Source organism: Coregonus clupeaformis, chromosome 8 (genome assembly GCF_020615455.1).
Source record: "Coregonus clupeaformis isolate EN_2021a chromosome 8, ASM2061545v1, whole genome shotgun sequence".
In the NCBI taxonomy this organism is placed as follows: domain Eukaryota; kingdom Metazoa; phylum Chordata; class Actinopteri; order Salmoniformes; family Salmonidae; genus Coregonus; species Coregonus clupeaformis.
Genome location: NC_059199.1, coordinates 2,201,785 through 2,219,411, shown reverse-complemented (window position 1 = coordinate 2,219,411; position 17,627 = coordinate 2,201,785). Strand labels below are relative to the sequence as shown.

The following is a 17,627-nucleotide window of genomic DNA, read 5'->3' as shown; positions in this document are numbered from 1 at the left end:
TGGGGCTTCAATATCACAACAATGTTGTAGAATCGCACGGGGCCACCTGCACCCACCACCACAGGGCTGTGAACTTTCAACTTTGAATAAAGCTCTCTTTACCTCTATTTCTCTCTGCTTCTCCCCTCCTCTCTTTGTCTCTCACTTTCACTCTGATTCTCTCTCTCCCCCAACCTTTTCCTCTCCATCTCAATCTAGATGGGGATATAAATGAGTGAGAGAGGACGACTCATGCCGCTTCGTGCTGATAATTATGCGTAATGTGGTTTAGATGTAATTAATAGTTTTAATGAAGGTTTTTGGGGTCATGTGGAAGAAGACGTGTTTTAATCGTGAGCAGCATCTGTAAATACTATGATGGAGGGAGGAAGGGGTTGTTGATGGAGAGCTCAACAGAAGTTGTGGTCAAACAGATAGCTAATACAGTATGTTTGACAGCTAGTCCCAGAAGACTGCCTTGGGAGCAATGAGGCAAGATAACGTACACAATGAGGCCTTCCTATCGCTCAGTAAAGATATCCTCCTCCTAAGGTATCCTCCGCTTGTTCCGTCTCTCCTGCCTTGCACTTGTTCTTCCCTCCGTCTCTCGCTCCCTCGCTTCTGTCTTCCTCTGCTCTATTCATCCTTCTCTTCCCTTTCCTGTGTTGTTCCAACCCATCTCTCACTTGTTCTTAACCTTCTCCAGTTCTCAAGCTGGGTATTGTTTGGGTAACTGGAGGTACTGTTGTCATGTGCATATGTTAAAGCGTATGTGTGTGAATCATAGTGTGTGTGAATCATAGTGTGTGTGTGTGTGTGTGTGTGTGTGTGTGTTTGTTTGTTTGTCTTTATTTGTCACATGCTTCAGGAAGCAATTAAACGCACCTCTATGGAGCTGAAAGCCTTCAACGACAGAGTCTGCATGTGGCTGGGCATGTGGAGAGGAGAGGAGAGGAGAGGAGAGGAGAGGAGAGGAGAGGAGAGGAGAGGAGAGGAGAGGAGAGGAGAGGAGAGGAGAGGAGACCACCCAACACCCTGGAACGTATCAGTGGAGTCATGGGGACACCTTCTGGTGATACGATGGAACTTCGGTTAGAAAAACAACTGCGTGGAAATGCCCTCGACAGCAATTAGACAATTAGACGCTGTAACTTCACTAGAACATTAGCCAGGACTTCACTTTTAGGTCTTAAGTGTGACTCTGTTAGATGTATGAAATAAACAAACAAATCTAAGGTGTAAATTGCTTTTTTGAAAAAGAGGGAGTAACACTACTTTATAAATAGACTGCATACCATGGACATTGCTATGTGTATTAATAAATAGACTGTATACCATGGACATTGCTATGTGTATTAATAAATAGACTGCATACCATGGACATTGCTATGTGTATTAATAAATAGACTGCATAACATGGACATTGCTATGTGTATTAATAAATAGACTGCATACCATGGACATTGCTATGTGTATTAATAAATAGACTGCATACCATGGACATTGCTATGTGTATTAATAAATAGACTGTACGCCATGGACATTGCAATATATATATTAATAAATAGACTGTATACCATGGACATTGCTATGTGTATTAATAAATAGACTGTATACCATGGACATTGCTATGTGTATTAATAAATAGACTGCATACCATGGACATTGCTATGTGTATTAATAAATAGACTGCATAACATGGACATTGCTATGTGTATTAATAAATAGACTGCATAACATGGACATTGCTATGTGTATTAATAAATAGACTGCATACCATGGACATTGCTATGTGTATTAATAAATAGACTGCATAACATGGACATTGCTATGTGTATTAATAAATAGACTGCATACCATGGACATTGCTATGTGTATTAATAAATAGACTGTACGCCATGGACATTGCAATATATATATTAATAAATAGACTGTATACCATGGACATTGCTATGTGTATTAATAAATAGACTGTATACCATGGACATTGCTATGTGTATTAATAAATAGACTGCATACCATGGACATTGCTATGTGTATTAATAAATAGACTGCATACCATGGACATTGCTATATGTATTAATAAATAGACTGCATACCATGGATATTGCTATGTGTATTAATAAATAGACTGCATACCATGGACATTGCTATGTGTATTAATAAATAGACTGCATACCATGGACATTGCTATGTGTATTAATAAATAGACTGTACGCCATGGACATTGCAATATATATATTAATAAATAGACTGTATACCATGGACATTGCTATATAACACTCAGATAAAGAGCAGTGAGGTGTTAGGAAGAGAGAGAGAGAGAGATATTGGCATTAAGGGGCTTTGCAGTGACACACAGACAGCCAGACGGATCACTGATCCCCTTTACCTCCACACACACACACACACACACACACACACACACACACACACACACACACACACACACACACACACACCCCCAAATCTTAGCTTTGGGGCTAGCGTTTTCACAAACTGACAGACAGGTTCACATGTGACATCAGATCACCCCCCAAGGGTCCTGTTGAGGGCCCCGTTCGGCCCCTGGAGGCTGCTATATGTCTGAGAAGCAGAGGTTGACGAAATCGGACGAAAGGAGGCGATTGACACTTATCGTCGTCTAGGGCAACCCTCGGGAGCGGAGTGAGAATTTGAGAACGCCACTCTCTCAACTCTCCCACGCCACTGATGATATCACACAGCCTGGAGACCATGGGGTGGTGATTACTTTAGTCTGGGAACATTGGAGAGCATTAGAACTAGGTGGGGGTGAGAATGACAGAGAGGGTGAGAGAGTTGGAAGGAGTGAAAGTAGGAAAAGTAGTGGAAAGTTGATCAAAGTTTCCCATAATGCATTGGGAGACTCCAAGGGTGATTTTTTTTTCTGCGACCCAGTGGCGGCTGGCCGATAGAGGGCGCTAGGGCGCCGCCCCCTTAAATAAAATTATTTAAAAAAATAAAATAAAAAATAAATAAAAATAATAATAATAATAATAAAAACATCAGTATGTCAATATTTGTGTGTTTGAAATATGGAATGCACACAGTAATATGTGTAAGATATGATAGAAAATCATATTCGCAACCTTTCCTCTGCCTGTCAAACGCCTCGTCAGCTCTGGGCGATACAGAAAGTGCCCCGAGGAGGCGGGTCTACGTAGCAGTTAAGCCAATTGCTAATTTAAGATATGAATGTATGACATAAAATGTAGCCAATCAGCGATCTTAAATCGAATCCAAGGAGGGCGATTATTTTATCGCCCCAAGCTCGCCCCTGATAAAATAAGGACCGGGCTCCAGTGGCGCCATTTTTACTAGACGACAATGGCGAGCGCAAACGTTACTCCTCCAAGACCCAACCCTAACTCGGTGAAATCTCTCCTCCAAGATCCGTTTGAGAGGAGAACTTTGTCAGAGAAAGTTCGGGTGAAAGAGCTGGGCCCAGATCAACCTGACCTCTCAATCAGACAGCAGGCTAGCGAGAAAGGGAAGCAGTATATGCGCGGCTTCTCCCGTAGCTGGTACACCAGGAAGGCTTGGCTAGCTGGGTGCACTGATGCTAATGCTTTATTTTGCTTTCCGTGCTTGCTTTTTAAAACGACGGGGTCAGATTCAGCATGGACAGGTACCGGAGTGAGGGATATGAAGCACCTGTCAGAGAAGGTAAAGAAACATGAGAACACCAGGGCACACATGGACAACTCTGTAAAGCTAGCTGTATTAGGAAGGGTGAACATTGCTACGCAGCTGGATGACGGCCACAGGATTGCGGTGAGGAAACACAATGAGGAGGTGGATAAAAACAGGCACATTCTATCCAAAATTATCGATTGTGTGAAGTTCTGTGGGGCTTTTGAGTTGGCCTTGCGTGGGCACGAGGAGACTGACTCCTCGGACAACCCCGGCATTTTCCGGGGCTTAGTGGATTTTGTTGCCTCCCTCGACAGTGTGCTGGAGGAGCACCTGAAGACAGCTACCATTTTTAAGGGCACGTCAAAGACGATACAGAACGAGCTGTTGGACTGTATGCTGTCAGTGCTTAAGGATTACATCCTGGAGGAAGTAAAGAGTGCTGATTTTATCGCCATTCAAGCTGACGAGACGACTGACGTTTCCACCCACTGCCAGTTGGTGCTTGTGATACGCTACATCGATGCTAAAAGTAACGTCCAAGAGCCGTTTTTTCGAGTTCATTTTGATCGAGAACGCAACCGCCCGACACCATCGCTACAGCGCTGCTGGAGAGGCTCAGCACCATACTCTCACATGGACAAAAGGCCAAACTTATTGCCCAGGCTTACGACGGAGCAAGTGTGATGAGGGGAGCCACCGGCGGAGTGCAGCGTAAAATAGTGGATGTGTACGAAAATGCGCACTACGTCCACTGCTATGCACATCAGCTGAACCTCATCATGCAGCAGGCTACTTCACGCATCCCCAGGATCGGCACTTTCTTTTCCGACCTTGCAGGATTTTCTGCTTTCTTCTCCAGGTCTCCCAAGCGAACCACCGTGCTTGACGAAGTGGTTGCGCATAGACTCCCAGAGCCTCTACAACACGGTGGAACTTCCACAGTCGCGCTGTAAACACTGTGTACGAGTACAGGGATGACCTCCTAACGTGTTTCCAGACCATCAGAGACTCTGGGAACTTTGATGCCCCGACTGTCAGAGAGGCGGGGGCTTTGTGAGGATGCTCGAAGACGAGGCTTTCTGTTTTTTCCTGGCACTGTTCCACAAGATCATGCCAAATGTGGACATGCTTTTCAGCCAGCTGCAGAAGAGGAACATCGACCCTGTCTTCATTAAAGCACTTGTCCAGAGGTTCACAGACAGCATGCTAACAATCAGGTAAATAACTATATTTACTATTGGCTGATAAAGATGTTGTTAGAAAGATGAATAGTTCACTTACAACAGTTTAAAAGCCTAAATGTGTCTGGTCATCAAAGTGAGTGATTATCATAGAGCCGTCACAATTATATTTGTTTTAGTATTTTAAAAGGAAAGAGAAGACACAATCAGACGTTGATAATAATGCAGGAAAGTACTACACAGTTTGTAATAATTATTCAGGTGTCCACCAGGTCAATTTCTAGAAGAGGCCTAGTTGTTATTGAAGATTAACTTTATTGCTAAGTGCACAGCAGAACAAAATGATGTTGCATCCCTCTCACAAATGTAATAGAAAAAGGCTTTAAAACGTAATAACATCAGTTAATTATGTACATCACAGGTTAAAAGCAGTTACTAGACATAGTTTGTGTGTATATACACACTATCTGTCTGTCTGTCTGTCTGTCTGTCTGTCTGTCTATATATATATATATATATATATATAGTGACGTCACGAGAGGCTACACAGCTTTCAGCGGGATTGCTCAAGTAGTGCAAGGAGACAAGGTTCAAACAAAACAAGGATTTTATTATAGGTCTTGGGAAATTAACGAAAATATAACAAAATTCTGTTCTCTTGTGGCTCTTTAAGGGTTAACAGTTCAGGGATGTCTCTTCCACATCCAAAATCATAATTCTCACTCGCTCAGATAACTTTTCCCCAGCCTTACTGTAGTCCACGTTGCAGCTAGTGGCCAACCCAGCAAAAGTCCTTCCAAATGTCTCTCACGTATTTCCACAGGTGCATATATCCAAAGGTGAGTATTTCCCAAAGGTAAGTATCTCCAAATCCTTATATTCCTCATGGAAGTGGACGTGCAGCACTCTTGTCCTCCAGAGAGCCCAGGTTGGAGACTGTGTCTCTTTCCTTCCCCCAACCTTCAGCTCATCAGCTCCTCATTTGTTTCAGCTGCGTGGGAAGATTGGCCATAGAGGGGTGGGGTTCCCGACCATACCAGCAGATGGAGCCATAGCTGTCTGGGTTTGCAGCCACCTCAGGGGGATGTAACGTCCCTCCAGGACACAGCCTCTCGTGACATCACACATCCCCTCCCTCGGGACCGACGTCCTCGTCGGGTAAAGGCAGCGAAGAAGGCATCACGCCGGGAGAGGGCGTCCCGCATTGCCGTGGTGCTTGCCAGACTGCTCTCTCTTCAACTCCTCCAACTCTAGGACCAGGGACTCAGCCTCCTGTTGTCTCTCCCTTGAGTTTCTTACTGAACGCATCCGCCTTGGTTTTAGCAGAGTTTAGCTTCTGTTGAGCAGCTTTCAGTTCCTTCTCTCTCTCTGCCTCCGCATTCTTCATCTTGTTCTCCAACACCTTGTACTTCTCCTCTGCCTTCTTCTGACCTCCTTACTACTGCGCAGGGTCTCCCTCACACTCCTCGATGGTCCTGCGCAGCCTCTCCAGCTCCTCCTGTTGCTTAGGGAAGGAGCTCTGTTGGAGTTTAGCCTGGAGGATATCTAACTCTTCTGTCTTCATGTCTATCTGTTGCTTTAACAAACGATACCTCTCAGCGGTCCCCTTCAGACCAGACAGTTCTTTGTCCAGATTCTGTAGCTCCGTCTCTGTGTCGGTCTGGGCACCTGCCATCCCTATCAGAGCCCGGGCGGGGAGTGAGTAACTCGGAGGATTGCACCGGAGCCTTCCCAGGATGAGTCTTGCCTCTCCGTTTCCGAGGTACTCGGGTTATCCTCTCCTGAGACTCTCTCCAGAGTGGGTAAAAGGCTGGGCAGTCTCGTCCAATTAGGACAGGGACGGGGAGGGAATCAACCACCCCCGCCGTCGTGTGTATGGTTCCCCGTGTGCTGGTCATTGTAAGTTCAGTAATGGGGTATTCTCTGGTGTCCCCATGGACACAGGAAACTGGGAGGACTTTCCCCGGGGGTCAGACACGTTGGGCCCACCAAATCCTTACGCACCAGGGTGGCCCGGCTACCAGAATCCAGTAAGGCCTCCACATCATGGTGATTCACAGTTACCGGGCAGGTGGGGGGTCGATCTGGGCCGCCATCTACGACTCCCAAGAGCGAGGCAAAAACGGTGTGTGGGTGCTGAGCTGGAGGACTCCGCAGTGGGCATAGGTTCATCGGCTGGTTTCCCACACTGCCAGGAGATATGTCCCATCTCCCCACACCGGTAACACTGTCGAGTTTCCCCCTCCTGGTGTACTCTTCTTGGACCCGCCTGGTTTCTGGCTCCCCCTGGAGCCGGGATAAGTCCTGACGTGGCTGGGTTCGAGACCTTGGGGGTCCTTTGGACGGGTTCTTCCCATTTGTGGTGGGGCCGCACTCCTGGGGTCTTTCGGGAAGCATTCAGCATCTCCGCTGTGGCCTGGTACTTTTCCACAGCTTCCACGGTCAGATCAGCCGTGGTCAAGGCCTGTTGACTGATGAACCGTTTTTGCCTCATAAGGCAGGGCGCGTAGGTAACGATCCACCACAACGGCCTCCACCACCGCCGCTGCTGTATTCCTCTGCGGATCCAGCCATTTCCTTGCGATTCGGACAAGTTCATGCATCTGCGCCCGAGGAGGTTGGTCTGGTTGGAAGGTCCAGCTGTGAAAGCGCTGGGCCATACCAAACTTTGTGAGTCCATATCTGCTGAGGATCTCAGACTTCAGGGCATCATAGTCAGTAACCTGGTCAGGGCCCAGGTCCCGGACAGCATTCAGCGATTCCCCGGTTAGAAAGGGGGCTAACAGACCAACCCACTGTTGCTTGGGCCAGGCTTCCCTAGTGGCCGTGGCCTCAAATGCATGCAGGTATGCCTCAATGTCATCGGTAGCTCCCATCTTAGATATAAAGTCACTTGCCTTTATTGGGCGGGTATTTTGGACAACCCTCTGTCTCTGCAACTGCAATTCCTCTGCCTTCAGAAGGTTGGCTTTCTTTTGCTCCTCCAAGAGAGCCACGTTTGCTTGCATCTGGGCGTGCTGGCCAGCAACAAGGGCTTTCAATATGTCCTCCATTTCAGTCGGCGGGGGAGCCTACGGCCAACTTGGAAAACTGGGTGATCAAACCTTCGGTATCCTCCTCTGACATGCACTATTAACGCTTGAGCGTGCCCGTGTTCTCCACCATCTGTGACGTCACGAGAGGCTACACAGCTTTCAGCGGGATTGCTCAAGTAGTGCAAGGAGACAAGGTTCAAACAAAACAAGGATTTTATTATAGGTCTTGGGAAATTAACGAAAATATAACAAAATTCTGTTCTCTTGTGGCTCTTTAAGGGTTAACAGTTCAGGGATGTCTCTTCCACATCCAAAATCATAATTCTCACTCGCTCAGATAACTTTTCCCCAGCCTTACTGTAGTCCACGTTGCAGCTAGTGGCCAACCCAGCAAAAAGTCCTTCCAAATGTCTCTCACGTATTTCCACAGGTGCATATATCCAAAGGTGAGTATTTCCCAAAGGTAAGTATCTCCAAATCCTTATATTCCTCATGGAAGTGGACGTGCAGCACTCTTGTCCTCCAGAGAGCCCAGGTTGGAGACTGTGTCTCTTTCCTTCCCCAACCTTCAGCTCATCAGCTCCTCATTTGTTTCAGCTGCGTGGGAAGATTGGCCATAGAGGGGTGGGGTTCCCGACCATACCAGCAGATGGAGCCATAGCTGTCTGGGTTTGCAGCCACATCAGGGGGATGTAACGTCCCTCCAGGACACAGCCTCTCGTGACATCACAATATATATATATATATATATATATATATATATATATATATATATATATATAAAAAGTCACTGGTTGTGTGTTGAGGGGGAATTACAGTGAGTTAAGAAGTCTGATTGCAAGGTTATCAAATTAAACTTTATTTTTGGACCCAGGGCCTCAATTCCCTCTTTGTGTGGGGACAGCGCATCTGACGAGCAGCAACAGCCCATCAAGCGACGGAGGATGCTGGGACCAGGAGAACAACAGAGGTTGGCTATAGAGGTAAGTTGTGATGTAATTGTCAGTGTTTCCCCCTAGAACTTTTTTCAGGCCTGGTAGTATGTAGCCAAAACCCTGAACAATCAGCACCTTGGTAATCATATACTTGAGTTGGACATAGGCATGTGTCAGTCAGGATCACTTGCATCAAAATAGCTTAATTGCAAATTAAAGCTGATGATGTATCTTTTACAGGTATGTGATACCATCCTGAGTCATGCCAAAGAGAGGTTCTCCTTCACCCAGCACCTCATCAGCGCAACACTATTGCACGGAGAGTTGTTCCCACAACACAGTGTGAAGTTCCCCGATACAGCGCTTGAAACAACCGTGGAGGCGTACCCCATGTTGAACAAGGCCAAGCTCAAAACCGAACTGTCCCTCATCTATGAGAACAGTGAGTTCAAGGCTTGTAGTGGTGCAGTGCCCCTGTACCAGTTCTTCATGGAGAACAACCTTCAGAGCACTTTCACAGAGACTGCCAGCCTCCTCAAGATCCTCATCACCACACCCATGACAACTGCTGAGTCAGAAAGGTGCTTCTCTACACTGAAAAGGATCAAGACCTTCCTGAGAAACAGCATGACACAGGATCGCCTGAACGCTCTGGCCATGCTCTCCATGGAGAAGAAACTTGTCAGGGACATTCCTGACTTTAATCAAAGGGTCATTGAGAGGTTTGCCACTCAGAAGGACAGACGGGCAAAATTCCTGTACAAATAAGATGACAGACACACACACACACAGAGCAGCTCTGGCCGCATGTTTCTTTGTATATAGTTGACCTTAGCATAAAAATCCAGTTATATATGGTACTCTAGAAAGTCTTAATAGTGTCTTTGCTAATATTACTGTATATATGTTGTTTTGTATCAATTAATTGTTGCAGTTCTGGAGCACATTAACAATTAGTCACATTTAGTATGATCATAAAATACTGTATGCTATTCTTCCAGTCAAAGGTTTGAGTTCATCCACTTGATATCCATTTCTATATTATACATCCTTTTTATACAGTGTAAGATTTCCTATAAACTTTATAATAATTTCATGTTATTGTCCACTTTCCACTCTGTTCTGACAGCATGCCTGTTGCGTTGCCTGTTTACTACCAATGGTGAAAAGTTCACTTTAAATGCAAATGAAAGGCTTGGGTTTGTGTAATATGTTTTTGTGTAAGAATGCCTCAACTTTTTAATATTGGCATTAAATAATTACTGAATGTTTCACTGAGCACTGCTGTCCTGCAGTTTGTGTTAAAATATATCGCGATGGTTACTGGAAAAAAAAAAGTATGGCACAGCCCCACCGAGAATATTTTTCACCAGCCGCCACTGCTGCGACCACTGAGCGTGTGGGAATCCTGAATATCTGGGAACAGTCAGATGCATTAATTAAATTCATAAAAAAATCTCAAGGTACTTAACAAGAAATCAATGGCCTTGCCCTATCACACACACAATCAACAGTGTCCCTATCCCCACAGTGTCCCTGTCCCCACAGGGTCCCTGTCCCCACAGGGTCCTTGTCCCCACAGGGTCCCTGTCCCCACAGGGTCCCTGTCCCCAAGGTGTCCCTGTCCCCAGTGTCCCTGTCCCCACAGTGTCCCTGTCCCCACAGGGTCCTTGTCCCCACAGGGTCCCTGTCCCCACAGTGTCCCTGTCCCCACAGGGTCCATATCCCCAGTGTCCCTGTCCCCACAGTGTCCCTGTCCCCACAGGGTCCATGTCCCCAGTGTCCCTGTCCCCACAGTGTCCCTGTCCCCACAGGGTCCTTATCCCCACAGTGTCCCTATCCCCACATTCTTCAACCTCATCAACGTTCCCTCTCAGCCTCTGACATAAGGTGGCCTTCGACGTTCCCTCTCAGGCTCTGACATAAGGTGGCATTGAGGGAGTGCCAACCTGCCTTGTGCCACTCTCATGTTACCCAGTCACTGACCCCAACGTAGTAGTGTGAGGTAGGATCTATCCCCAACAACCACAGGCAGCAGAGCAGAGAAAGATTGAAGCGGACCTCTCCCTTCACCCAGACAGTGCTCCTGCTCGGCTCCTGAGGCAACATTCATTACATTCACTTTCCTACTTTAAAAAGTCTAAACACTACTGATGCCCCTCCCCTCCCCACACCACACCCCCTTTATACACTCCCCTCCCTAAATACTCAAGCCTACAACCAACATCCACTGTGATATTGAGCACAAAACACTGAGTCACCACCTCTCTCCTTCCCTCTCTTTCCCTCTCTCTTTCCCTCTCTCTTTCCCTCTCTCTTTCCCTCTCTCTCCCTGCCCTCCCTCCCTTGTACTGACTTCCATTGCTGCAAGCGAGCATGTCCCAATAAATAAAAATGGCAAAACGCAATGGAAAAATAGATGGGGAGAGAAAGAGGGGGAGCTATAATTAGTAAGTGATTAACGAGTGGCATCAGGCAAGGTTCGCATCAATTGATTGTGATGTTGGGCAAAGCTGCAACGCTGCCTGTCTGCCTGCCTTTCGGTCTGTCTGCTGAAAAAGTGCGGGCCTAGCCCAGGGAGTGCGCCGCCAAGCGCCACACACACAGTCAGATACACACACACACACACACACTCAGAGAGATACTCTCGCTTTCTCAGTTATAAGTTGCCTGCTCTGATGAGGGTTAATGGCAAGTTAAATAAAAGTTACGAACACAAATGACAGTGCCACAGCCAACCCAGACACACATTCAGAAACACTTTTTACACTACCAGTTAAGTCTGCTGAAAGTCAGTTGCAAAGCCAACAAGGTAAAAACAAAGAGTTCAGTCAAACCACCAGAATGAATAGAAACCTTGCTCATCTATACACCAGCCTTAAATTTATGTTCCGTCTACTGTGTGAATAGTCTATAGCTCAGAGTCAATACTTTCTGCCTCAATAACAGTCTACACCGAAAAGCTGATGACAGTAAAAACAAGAGCCACAAAACTTCATAAACAGTCTGATGTCAAAACCAAAATTGTGAAGGTTAAATTCCTTTATTTCTGTTTCTGTCTGTCTGTCTCTGGTTCGTCTATCTGTCTGTATGTCTGTCTGTCTGTCTCTGGTTCGTCTGTCTGTCTGTCTGTCTCTCTGTCTCTCTCTGGTCAGTCTGTCTGTGTGTCTCTGGTCAGTCTGTCTGTCTGTCTCTGGTCAGTCTGTCTGTCTGTCTCTGGTCAGTCTGTCTGTCTCTGGTCTGTCTGTCTGTCTCTCTCTGGTCTGTCTGTCTGTCTCTCTCTGGTCTGTCTGTCTGTCTCTCTCTGGTCTGTCTGTCTGTCTCTCTCTGGTCTGTCTGTCTGTCTGTCTCTCTCTAGTCTGTCTGTCTGTCTGTCTCTGGTCTGTCTGTCTCTGGTCTGTCTGTCTCTGGTCTGTCTGTCTCTGGTCTGTCTGTCTCTGGTCTGTCTGTCTCTGGTCTGTCTGTCTCTGGTCTGTCTGTCTCTGGTCTGCTCTCCCTGCTCACTCTAAAGGTTCAGCTGTGAGCTCTTCTTCCCCTCCCTCGCTCCAGCCGAGGCAGCTAGACAGCACTAAGCGTAACTTGACCCTTCACCCTGGAAGTGGAGAACAGACAGATAGAGGAAGTGGACAGGGAGAGAGAGAGAGAGAGAGAGAGAGAGAGAGAGAGAGAGAGAGAGAGAGAGAGAGAGAGAGAGAGAGAGAGAGAGAGAGAGAGAGAGAGAGAGAGAGAGAGAGAGAGAGAGAGAGAGAGAGAGAGAGAGAGAGAGAGAGAGAGAGAGAGAGAGAGAGAGAGAGAGAGAGAGAGAGAGAGAGAGAGAGAGAGAGAGAGAGAGACAGAGCGCGCGCGAGAGAGAGAGAGAGAGAGAGAGAAAGAGAGAGGGAGAGATCTGCTGAGGGAGGCAGTAAAGAGTCTTCCTGCACTCCTCTCCTCTTCCCTTATGCTGCACTGTGTACCCAGGCACCGAGAGAAAGTGGTACCCATTGAAGCGTGACAGAATGTCACTCTGTCCTTGAGTCCATTCTTTACAGCAGCATGTTAATGATGGTGGGGGAGAGAGAAGGGGAACGCATAGCCCGGATGGGTTAGATGTAAACTAAATGGCCAGAAAAATGTGGACATCGACTCGTCGAACATCTCATTCCAAAATCATGGGCATTAATATGGAGTTGGTCTCCCCTTTGCTGCGATAACAGCCTCCACTCCACTAGATGTTGGAACATTGCTGCGGGGACTTGCTTCCATTCAGCCACAAGACCATTAGTGAGGTAGGGCACTGACGTTGGGTGATTAGGCCTGGCTCGCAGTCGGCGTTCCAATTCATCCCAAAGGTGATCGATGGGGTTGAGGTCAGGGCTCTGTGCAGGCCAGTCAAGTTCTTCCACATTGCTCTCGACAAACATTTTCTGCATGGACATCGCTTTGTGCATGGGGGCATTGTCGCGCTGAAACAGGAAAGGGCCTTCCCCAAACTGTTGCCACAAAGTTGACAGCAAAGAATCGTCTAGAATGTCATTGCATGCTGTAGCGTTAAGATTTCCCTTCACTGGAACTAAGGGACAAGAAACCATGAAAAACGATTATTCCTTCTCCATCAGACTTTACAGTTGGCCCTATGCATTGGGGCAGGTAGCGTTCTCCTGGCAACTGCCAAACCCAGATTAGTCCATCAGACTGCCAGACGGTGAAGCGTGATTCATCACTGCAGAGAACGCTTTCCCACTGCTCCAGAGTCCAATGGTGGCGAGCTTTACACCCCTCCCGCTGACGCTTGGCAATGCGCATGGTGATCTTAGGCTTGTGTGCGGCTGCTCAGCCATGGAAACCCATTTCATGAAGCTCCTGACGAACATGACGGTGCCACGGTGCTTACTGAGCTCTTCAGTAAGGCAATTATACTGCCAATATTTGTCTATGTAGATTTCATGGCTGTGTGCTTGATTTTATACACCTGTCAGCAACGGGTGTGGCTAAAATAGCCGAATCCATTAAGTTGAAGGGGTGTCCACATACTTTAGTATATTCAGTGCATTCTGAAAATATTCAGACCCATTTATTCTAAAATGTACTAAACATTTTTTTTCTTCTCAATCTACACACAATACCCCATAATTACAATATTACATTTACATAAGTATTCATACCCTTTACTCAGTACTTTGTTGAAACACCTTTGGCTGCGATTACAGCCTCGAGACTTCTTGGGTATGACGCTACAAGCTTGGCACACCTGTATTTGGGGAGTTTCTCACATTGTTCTCTGCAGATCCTCTCAAGCTCTGTCAGGTTGGATGGGGAGCGTCGCTGCACTGCTATTTTCAGGTCTTCCAGAGATGTTCGATCGGGTTCAAGTCCGGGCTCTGGCTGGGCCACACAAGGACATTCAGAGACTTGTCCCGAAGCCACACCTGCATTATCTTGATTGTGTGCTTAGGGTTGTTGTCCTGTTGGAAGGTGAACCTTCGCCCCAGTTTGAGGTCCTGAGCGCTCTGGAACAGGTTTTCATCAAGGATCTCTCTGTACTTTGCTTCATTCATCTTTCCCTCGATCCTGACTAGTCTCCCAGTCCCTGCCGCTGAAAAACATCCCCACAGCATGATGCTGCCACCACCATGCTTCACCGTAGGGATGGTGCCAGGTTTCCTCCAGATGTGACACATGGCATTCAGGCCAAAGAGTTCAATCGTGGTTTCATCAGACCAGATAATCTTGTTTCTCATGGTCTGAGAGTATTTAGGTGCATTGGCAAACTCCAAGCGGGCTGTCATGTGCCTTTTACTGAGGAGTGGCTTCCGTCTGGCCACTCTACCATAAAGACCTGATTGGTGGAGTGCTGCAGAGATTGTCCTTCTGGAAGTTTCCCCATCTCCACAGAGGAACTCTGGAGCTCTGTCAGAGTGACCATCGGGTTCTTGGTCACCTCCCTGACCAAGGCCTTTCTCCCCCGATCGCTGAGTTTAGCCGGGCGGCCAGCTCTAGGAAGAGTCTTGGTGGTTCCAAACTTCTTCCACTTAAGAATGATGGAGGCCACTGTGTTCTTGGGGACTTTCAATGCTGCAGAAATGTTTTGGTACCCTTCCCCAGATCTGTGCCTTGACACAATCCTGTCTAGGAGCTCTACGGACAATTCCTTCGACCTCATGGCTTGGTTTTTGCTCTGAAATGCACTGTCAGGTGAGTGCCTTTCCAAATCATGTCCAATCAATTGAATTTACCACAGGTGGACTCCAATCAAGTTGTAGAAACATCTCAAGGATGATCAATGGAAACAGGCTGCACCTGAGCTCAATTTTGAGTCTCATAGCAAAGGGTCTGAATACTTATGTAAATATGGTATTTCTGTTTTTTATTTTTAATACATTTGCAAAAATGTCAAAAAATCTGTTTTTTGCTTTGTCATTATGGGGTATTGTGTGTAGATTGATGAGAATAAACAAATATTTAATCAATTTTAGAATAAGGCGGTAACATAACAAAATGTGGAAAAAGTCAAAGGGTCTGAATACTTTCCGAATGCACTGTATAGTGTATGTGTGGGCAGATGGATAGAAGGATTGGACGTATGTGTGGGTGGATGGATGGATCAGAGGGTTGGATGTGTGGGTGGATGGATCGATCGGAGGGTTAAAAATACCTTTCTTCAAATAATGAAGGTGTGATATGTGGTGGTGGTGGTGTGTAGGAGGTTATGAACGTGTTGAGGAGAGGACGTTAGCGTTAGCATGGCAGTGTTAGTGTGTAAAATGTTAGGTGAAAGCACTTGGTGTGTGTGTGTGTGTGTGTGTGTCACTGACCTTATCATTGTTGTAATAAGAGAGGTTCTCTCCATCAAACTTTACCCATCTTTTCTGAAAGACACATTTTCTGAAAGTGAAAGAGGGAAAGTTGAACAGAAAGTAGTATGTAAACAGCATTTAAACCCAACCACAAGACACTTGTTTTTGAGCTAATTCAACTTTGTATAAATAAAGTTCATTCTGTACAGTAGAATAGTATCATACCATTTGGTACATTAAAACAGGGTGCTGGTAATGCTGCTAAAATAAATGAATATTCAACATCTCAAACTAAGGCAGTGTGACAACTCTATGCTAATCAGGTGTTCAGAGGGAGGGCACAAAGCTAAATAAAAAAAAGAGAAGTGGCAGACTTTTTTGTAAGAGGAACTATGAAAGCATCATCATGCAGAGAAATACAACTAAATAAAACGCAACCCCTGGTTTGCTCTGAGGGTGTGAAAACTAAAATAGGGTTTCTCACACTTAAACAGAAGAGGACGAGAACAGAAAAAATAACTGCTGTTTTCCCACTTAACGAGGATTCTGGGTAGTCATTGGTCGAGTTCCTGCACGACTACATTGCAGACGCATCCCAGATCTTACAACGCCTGGGTATTTAAAAAGGTGCACTATGCAGAAATCGCTCCGCCATTTCCTGTTTGCTAAAATTCTAATAGTTCGCCTAATTTCAGTTTATGTGACAAAACAAGCAAGTGTAGAGTATTATTGTATTATCTAAACCGCTCTGAAATATATTTTAAATAACCACAAATATTGTATTTTCAGCTGTTTGAAGCTGGTGTACAAAAAAGAAGTAAAAACAAAACCAAGTCTGCCACTGGCAGAGTTATTGTAACCTTTAATATTTGGCCTCTGCCAAAAGGTCTGGGCCTTAATGGCACAGGTGGTGTGCTTGCATAACTGCAAGGGTTGCTGGTTTAAACCCTGGTCTGCTGGCTGTTGCACTCTAATAGCTCTAATCAGTTCTATTAAAGTATGTTTAGAATTGACCATGGATAGCCAAAAGTAATTGTCTGCAGTTTTCAGAAGGTGAATAGCTAAATTGATTGTGACAGTCTTACATTGTAAAATATGACTCAATTCCAATTGAAAGCAAAGTAAAGGAAAACGGTTTTAAGTCATTGACTTTTGAAGGTTGTATACCTCAGCCATAGAGACTAAACAAAGAGATCCCCTTGTACACTAGAGCCACGTCTTTCTTGTGCCTATTACAGCTTGGTGTTGGCTTTGAACTGATGTAGCTAGCTAGCTATGTTTTGTGGAACAATGTAGGACTGGCATTTGGACGTGAGCTAGCTATCGTTATCTAGCTTCTGTGTCAAGATGTTGTTGTCATCTGTTGTCTTCTGGCTCTACCTTGCTAATGGCTGAAGTTATTTGTGTAACAAACCTTCTATAAACAAATATAGCTTGCTACCTTTCTTTGCCTGTTCGTTAGCTAACTAGATAACTTTCAGCTGACTGGTGTTAGCTAGCTACTTAGGCTAGCTGCTGGACTTTGGACAAGAAAGCCAACGTTAGCTAGATAACGTTAGCTAGCTAGCTACCTAGCTAATCAAAATATATGTTTGTATTTATTAACCTCAGCTTGAATCCCACCATATAGCTAGCTATCTACAGTAGCCTAGGTTTGTTCTCAGCCACTTCTTGTGACTGGCAGCATGTTGCAGCTGTGTTGTTGCCGAGCAATTGAATTGCTCAACCCAGTTAGATAGAACTCTGAGATTCGGCTGAAAATATGTTAGCATTGTCAGAAGTCGTTGGTTCTTAATGGACGGAAATGTACACGTGAGAGAGATAAATTCTACATTTAATAAAAACTGTTGCACCTACAAACTTAGTCAATCCAAAATGTTAAAGTGTTTTAAGTCTCGTTTTAATCCGACGTGTAGATTTTGAGTTAGATACACGCAGAAAACTCAATAGTTAACGACCCTGTTAAGAATCCGGTATGTGGTTCTTGGTAACAGCCTGACGGCACATGACCAGAGACAAGGAGTGTGTTGTGTATGTCCAATCAAGTTGATTTGCACATTTTCATCG

At 45.7% G+C, this 17,627-nt stretch overlaps 1 protein-coding gene across 3 annotated transcripts in view; it reads right to left on the bottom strand.

The window, feature by feature from the left end:
• Positions 1-17,627, bottom strand: part of arap2 (ArfGAP with RhoGAP domain, ankyrin repeat and PH domain 2) — a 185,281-nt gene that overhangs the window by 154,674 nt on the left and 12,980 nt on the right. For all 3 annotated transcript variants that reach the window (XR_006661293.1, XM_045221712.1, XM_045221713.1), the window contains exon 7: positions 15,579-15,648. Coding sequence is in view for 2 of the 3 variants with exons in the window: in XM_045221712.1 (XP_045077647.1) it covers positions 15,579-15,648 (70 nt within the window). In the remaining variant the exon portion in view is untranslated. The remainder of the gene's footprint in view (positions 1-15,578; positions 15,649-17,627) is intronic.